General features: G+C 48.0%; 1 protein-coding gene across 3 annotated transcripts in view; it reads right to left on the reverse strand.

Moving 5' to 3' along the window:
• The window catches only part of LOC106595921 (E3 SUMO-protein ligase PIAS1), a 142,541-nt gene that overhangs the window by 20,346 nt on the left and 114,519 nt on the right, over nucleotides 1-7,676 (reverse strand). For all 3 annotated transcript variants that reach the window (XM_045708972.1, XM_045708971.1, XM_045708973.1), the window contains exons 3-4: nucleotides 6,872-6,956; nucleotides 5,610-5,657 (exon numbers count right to left, since the gene is read on the reverse strand). In XM_045708972.1, coding sequence (XP_045564928.1) covers nucleotides 5,610-5,657; nucleotides 6,872-6,956 — 133 coding nt within the window. The remainder of the gene's footprint in view (nucleotides 1-5,609; nucleotides 5,658-6,871; nucleotides 6,957-7,676) is intronic.

Genomic DNA, 7,676 nt, shown 5'->3' on the forward strand with positions numbered 1-7,676 from the left:
ATGTTTCCACCCCCTAACCCCTCCCTAAGACAGATGTCAGGGTTATGTTCCCACCCCCTAACCCCTCCCTAAGACAGATGTCAGGGTTATGTTTCCACCCCTAACCCCCCCTAAGACAGATGTCAGGGTTATGTTCCCACCCCTAACCCCTCCCTAAGACAGATGTCAGGGTTATGTTCCCACCCCTAACCCCTCCCTGAGACAGATGTCAGGGTTATGTTCCCACCCCTAACCCCTCCCTAAGACAGATGTCAGGGTTATGTTCCCACCCCCTAACCCCTCCCTAAGACAGATGTCAGGGTTATGTTTCCACCCCTAACCCCTCCCTAAGACAGATGTCAGGGTTATGTTTCCACCCCCTAACCCCCTCCCTAAGACAGATGTCAGGGTTATGTTTCCACCCCTAACCCCTCCCTAAGACAGATGTCAGGGTTATGTTCCCACCCCTAACCCCTCCCTAAGACAGATGTCAGGGTTATGTTTCCACCCCTAACCCCTCCCTAAGACAGATGTCAGGGTTATGTTTCCACCCCCTAACCCCTCCCTAAGACAGATGTCAGGGTTATGTTTCCACCCCTAACCCCTCCCTAAGACAGATGTCAGGGTTATGTTTCCACCCCTAACCCCTCCCTAAGACAGATGTCAGGGTTATGTTTCCACCCCCTAACCCCTCCCTAAGACAGATGTCAGGGTTATGTTTCCACCCCCTAACCCCTCCCTAAGACAGATGTCAGGGTTATGTTTCCACCCCTAACCCCTCCCTAAGACAGATGTCAGGGTTATGTTTCCACCCCCTAACCCCTCCCTAAGACAGATGTCAGGGTTATGTTTCCACCCCCTAACCCCTCCCTAAGACAGATGTCAGGGTTATGTTTCCACCCCCTAACCCCTCCCTAAGACAGATGTCAGGGTTATGTTCCCACCCCTAACCCCTCCCTAAGACAGGTGTCAGGGTTATGTTTCCACCCCTAACCCCTCCCTAAGACAGGTGTCAGGGTTATGTTTCCACCCCTAACCCCTCCCTAAGACAGATGTCAGGGTTATGTTTCCACCCCTAACCCCTCCCTAAGACAGATGTCAGGGTTATGTTTCCACCCCTAACCCCTCCCTAAGACAGATGTCAGGGTTATGTTTCCACCCCCTAACCCCTCCTTAAGACAGATGTCAGGGTTATGTTTCCATCCTCATTGCGACGAACATTTTCCAAAATAATTTCGCCTTCTGGTGGGAATTATCTTCGGAACATATTCGTATGACAATGAGCAAAAAATGGTTTTCCCTCTTTTTCTCCCCAATTTCGTGGTATCCAATTGGTAGTTAATCTTGTCTCATCGCTGCAACTCCCCTACGGACTCGGGAGAGGCGAAGGTCGAGAGCCGTGCGTCTTCCGAAACACACAACCCAACCAAGCTGCACTGCTTCTTGACACAATGCCCACTTAACCCTGAAGCTATCCGCACCAATGTGTCGGAGGAAACACCGTACACCTGGTGACCGTGTCAGCGTGCACTGCGCCCGGCCCGCCACAGGAGTCGCTAGTGCACGATGGGACAAGGACATCCCTGCCCGCCAAACCCTCCCCTAACCCGGACGATGCAGGGCCAATTGTGCGGCACCCCATGGGTCTCCCGGTCTCGGCCGGCTGCGACAGAGCCTGGACTCAAACCCAGAATATCTAGTGGCACAGCTAGCCCTGTGATGCAGAGCCTTAGACCACAGCGCCACTCGGGAGGCCGGGCAATTTATCTATTTGACAATCATTCCGTACAATCATTCCTTGTTTACCAGGGCAAATCTACTATGGCAATGTAGCCTACCGTATATGTTGTTTGAATGGAAAAATCCTGGTGTAGGATACACTTTTAGTTTCAAATTCATTCAAATTAATTCATTATTTTATTTGTCCTAATAAAAAAAAATGTAATTTCTTATCAAGAGGTTCGAGGCTAAAATTATTAAACTGTAGGCTACAAAACATTTGAAAGTAAATTGCAATTGTATTGTATTTTGAATCAAATTCTATCATATTCTAATAAAGTTATTTAAAAGTTGAACAAAATGACGTTCTAAACATGATTTTTTTGTGTCCGTGGTTCGGCTGGTAGTTAATAGTAACATGTCCTATGTTGTGTGGTTATAGCAGAGAATTTCTTTCATTTGTGGAACAGCGTGAAAACCTTCAATAGCTCAACTTTATATGTTCTGACAGGACTACAAGGCCTGTTGTACTGAAAAACGATGTCTGAATTGGAAAGAAATGTGGTATAGAGTCATTTCATATTCTTTGGAAGTCGTTATCTGAACCATAGAAAAAGATAAAGTGCTTTGTTTTATAATTATATTTAAATTGTGCTTCACACAGTTGCTGCAATCCATATCACTTTCATTTAAAACGTGGTAATTCATTAACACTTGGTCTTCAATGGCCTACCTTCATTTTCACAGAAGATGCATAAATAATTTGGCTTAGTAAATGTCTGTAATTAAACGTGTTAACTAAATCACTGCATTTGACATAGGCTACATTTCCAGTCTAATAATTATATTTCAGTTGTAGGCTGTGTCATATTCTTTCATTTATGTTTTTCATATTTCCATTTTGTGGTTCCTAATAGGATGTTATGTCATTGGGGTGGGAGTAGTGAACAAATAATGATGATTTCCAATGCCATTTCCTCTGTCGAGTATAAAGCAAGGTAACAGCCATTTCCTCTGTCGAGTATAAAGCAAGGTAACAGCCATTTCCTCTGTCTAGTATAAAGCAAGGTAACAGCCATTTCCTCTGTCGAGTATAAAGCAAGGTAACAGCCATTTCCTCTGTCTAGTATAAAGCAAGGTAACAGCCATTTCCTCTGTCGAGTATAAAGCAAGGTAACAGCCATTTCCTCTGTCTAGTATAAAGCAAGGTAACAGCCATTTCCTCTGTCTAGTATAAAGCAAGGTAACAGCCATTTCCTCTGTCTAGTATAAAGCAAGGTAACAGCCATTTCCTCTGTCTAGTATAAAGCAAGGTAACAGCCATTTCCTCTGTCTAGTATAAAGAAAGGTAACAGCCATTTCCTCTGTCTAGTATAAAGCAAGGTAACAGCCATTTCCTCTGTCTAGTATAAAGCAAGGTAACAGCCATTTCCTCTGTCTAGTATAAAGCATGGTATATTGATCAGGACCTACATAGTGGGAGGATATATTGGTCAGGATATATATTGATCAGGACCTACATAGTGGGAGGATATATTGGTCAGGATATACACTGCTCAAAAAAATTAAGGGAACACTTAAACAACACAATGTAACTCCAAGTCAATCACACTTCTGTGAAATCAAACTGTCCACTTAGGAAGCAACACTGATTGACAATACATTTCACATGCTGTTGTGCAAATGGAATAGACAACAGGTGGAAATTATAGGCAATTAGCAAGACACCCCCAATAAAGGAGTGGTTCTGCAGGTGGAGACCACAGACCACTTCTCAGTTCCTATGCTTCCTGGCTGATGTTTTGGTCACTTTTGAATGCTGGCGGTGCTTTCACTCTAGTGGTAGCATAAGACGGAGTCTACAACCCACACAAGTGGCTCAGGTAGTGCAGCTCATCCAGGATGGCACATCAATGCGAGCTGTGGCTAGAAGGTTTGCTGTGTCTGTCAGCGTAGTGTCCAGAGCATGGAGGCGCTACCAGGAGACAGGCCAGTACATCAGGAGACGTGGAGGAGGTCGTAGGAGGGCAACAACCCAGCAGCAGGACCGCTACCTCCGCCTTTGTGCAAGGAGGACCAGGAGGAGCACTGCCAGAGCCCTGCAAAATGACCTCCAGCAGGCCACAAATGTGCATGTGTCTGCTCAAACGGTCAGAAACAGACTCCATGAGGCTGGTATGAGGGCCCGACGTCCACAGGTGGGGGTTGTGCTTACAGCCCAACACCGTGCAGGATGTTTGGCATTTGCCAGTGAACACCAAGATTGGCAAATTCGCCACTTTTCTGCTAAAAAAAATAAAGGGAACACTAAAATAACACATCCTAGATCTGAATGAATGAAATAATCTTATTAAATACTTTTTTCTTTACATAGTTGAATGTGCTGACAACAAAATCACAAAAATAATCAATGGAAATCCAATTTATCAACCCATGGAGATCTGGATTTGGAGACACACTCAAAATTAAAGTGGAAAACCACACTACAGCCTGATCCAACTTTGATGTAATGTCCTTAAAACAAGTCAAAATGAGGCTCAGTAGTGGGTGTGGCCTCCATGTGCCTGTATGACCTCCCTACAACACCTGGGCATGCTCCTGATGAGGTGGCGGATGGTCTCCTGAGGGATCTCTTCCCAGACCTGGACTAAAGCATCCGCCAACTCCTGGACAGTCTGTGGTGCAACGTGGCGTTGGTGGATGGAGCGAGACATGATGTCCCAGATGTGCTCAATTGGATTCAGGTCTGGGGAACAGGCTGGCCAGTCCATAGCATCAATGCCTTCCTCTTGCAGGAACTGCTGACACACTCCAGCCACATGAGGTCTAGCATTGTCTTGCATTAGGAGGAACCCAGGGCCAACCGCACCAGCATATGGTCTAACAAGGGGTCTGAGGATCTCATCTCGGTACCTAATGGCAGTCAGGCTACCTCTGGCGAGCACATGGAGGGCTGTGCGGCGCCCCAAAGAAATGCCACCCCACACCATGACTGACCCACTGCCAAACCGGTCATGCTGGAGGATGTTGCAGGCAGCAGAACATTCTCCACGGCGTCTCCAGACCCTGTCACGTCTGTCACATGTGCTCAGTGTGAACCTGCTTTCATCTGTGAAGAGCACAGGGCGCCAGTGGCGAATTTGCCAATCTTGGTGTTCTCTGGCAAATGCCAAACGTCCTGCACGGTGTTGGGCTGTAAGCACAACCCCCACCTGTGGATGTCAGGCCCTCATACCACCCTCATGGAGTCTGTGTCTGCTCAAACGGTCAGAAGCAAACACATTTGTGGCCTGCTGGAGGTCATTTTGCAGGGCTCTGGCAGTGCTCCTCCTGCTCCTCCTTGCACAAAGGCGGAGGTAGCGGTCCTGCTGCTGGGTTGTTGCCCTCCTACGGCCTCCTCCACGTCTCCTGATGTACTGGCCTGTCTCCTGGTAGCGCCTCCATGCTCTGGACACTACGCTGACAGACACAGCAAACCTTCTTGCCACAGCTCGCATTGATGTGCCATCCTGGATGAGCTGCACTACCTCAGCCACTTGTGTGGGTTGTAGACTCCGTCTTATGCTACCACTAGAGTGAAAGCACCGCCAGCATTCAAAAGTGACCAAAACATCAGCCAGGAAGCATAGGAACTGAGAAGTGGTCTGTGGTCACCACCTGCAGAACCACTCCTTTATTGGGGGTGTCTTGCTAATTGCCTATAATTTCCACCTGTTGTCTATTCCATTTGCACAACAGCATGTGAAATTTATTGTCAATCAGTGTTGCTTCCTAAGTGGACAGTTTGATTTCACAGAAGTGTGATTGACTTGGAGTTACATTGTGTTGTTTAAGTGTTCCCTTTATTTTTTGGAGCAGTGTATATTGATCAGGACCTACTAGCAGTAGAACAATGAGCTCTATCAACTTACCGTAACTGAACTTGTACTGTGAAGTCACATTTGGTCCCCGAGATGTCCCTGAAAAACACAAGACGGACATTTAGGCTACCCAATGGAATCTGGAGTATTAATACAACATGGTAGGGTACATGGTAGTATAGGGTAAATGGTAGTATAGGGTACATGGTAGTATAGGGTACATGGTAGGGTATAGGGTAGGTAGGGTACGTTGGTAGGGAAGAGGGTAGGTAGGGTACGTTGGTAGGGTACATGGTAGTATAGGGTACATGGTAGGGTAGAGGGTAGGTAGGGTACATTGGTAGGGTAAAAGGTAGTATGGGGTACGTTGGTAGGGTAGAGGGTAGGAAAGGTACTTTGGTAGGGTACATGGTAGGGTAGAGGGTAGGTAGGGTACGTTGGTAGTATAGGGTACATGGTAGGGTAGACGGTAGGTAGGCTACGTTGGTAGGGTGATGGTAGTATAGAGTACATGGTAGGGTACATGGTAGTATAGGGTACATGGTAGGGTAGGTTGATAGGGTACATGGTAGTATAGGGTACATGGTAGGTTAGGGGGTAGGAAGGGTACGTTGGTAGTATAGGGTACATGGTAGGGTAGAGGGTGGTATAGGGTACATGGTAGGATAGAGGGTAGGGAGGGTACGTTGGTAGTATAGGGTACATGGTAGGGTAGAGGGTGGTATAGGGTACATGGTAGGATAGAGGGTAGGTAGGGTACATGGTAGTACAGGGTACATGGTAGGGTAGAGGGTAGGCAGGGTAGTACAGGGTACATGATAGGGTTGAGGGTAGGCAGGGTACGTTGGGTAGGGTAAATTGTAATACAGGGTACATGGTAGGGTAGGTTGGTAGGGTACATGGTAGGGTAGAGTGTAGTATATGGTACATGGTAGGATAGAGGGTCGGGAGGGTACGTTGGTAGGATAGAGGGTAGGCAGGGTACGTTGGTAGGGTACATGGTAGAGTAGAGTGTAGTATAGGGTACATGGTAGGATAGAGAGGTAGGCAGGGTACGTTGGTAGGGTACATGGTAGAGTAGAGTGTAGTATAGGGTACATGGTAGGATAGAGGGTAGGCAGGGTTCGTTGGTAGGGTACATGGTAGGGTAGAGTGTAGTATAGGGTACATGGTAGGATAGAGGGTAGGGAGGGTACGTTGGTAGGGTAGAGGGTAGGCAGGGTACGTTGGGTAGGGTTAATTGTAATACAGGGTACATGGTAGGGTACGTTGGTAGGGTACATGGTAGAGTAGAGGGTTTGAGTGACTCTTACATTGAGCTGCTAATCTGTTGGACTTGCTGCGGCGTTAGTGCGAACGCAAAACACGTTTCCTGAAACCGCTGGCTGTTGTCCGACGCTGCAGAAAGAGAGAGCGAGACAGAGAGCGAGACAGAGAGCAAGACAGAGAGCGAGACAGAGAGCGAGAGACAGAGAGCGAGAGAGAGAGAGCGAGAGAGAGAGCGAGAGAGAGAGCAAGAGAGAGCGAGACAGACACAGAGAGCGAGACAGACACAGAGAGCGAGACAGACACAGAGAGCGAGACAGACACAGAGAGCGAGACAGACACAGAGAGCGAGACAGACACAGAGAGCGAGAGCGAGACAGAGAGCGAGAGCGAGACAGAGAGCGAGAGCGAGACAGAGAGCGAGACAGAGAGCGAGAGCGAGACAGAGAGCGAGAGCGAGACAGAGAGCGAGACAGAGAGCGAGAGAGAGCGAGAGCGAGCGAGACAGACACAGAGCGCGAGACAGACACAGAGAGCGAGACAGACACAGAGAGCGAGACAGACACAGAGAGCGAGACAGACACAGAGAGCGAGACAGACACAGAGAGCGAGACAGACACAGAGAGCGAGACAGACACAGAGAGCGAGACAGACACAGAGAGCGAGACAGAGAGCGAGACAGAGAGCGAGACAGAGAGCGAGACAGAGAGCGAGACAGAGAGCGAGACAGAGAGCAAAAGAGTGAGACGGAGACAGAGAGTGAGACGGAGCGAGACAGAGAGAGACACAGAGAGAGAGAGCGCGAGACAGAGAGCGAGACAGAGAGTGAGCGAGAGAAGAGGTACTGGTTAG

This window comes from Salmo salar, chromosome ssa26 (assembly GCF_905237065.1).
Source record: "Salmo salar chromosome ssa26, Ssal_v3.1, whole genome shotgun sequence".
NCBI lineage: Eukaryota > Metazoa > Chordata > Actinopteri > Salmoniformes > Salmonidae > Salmo > Salmo salar.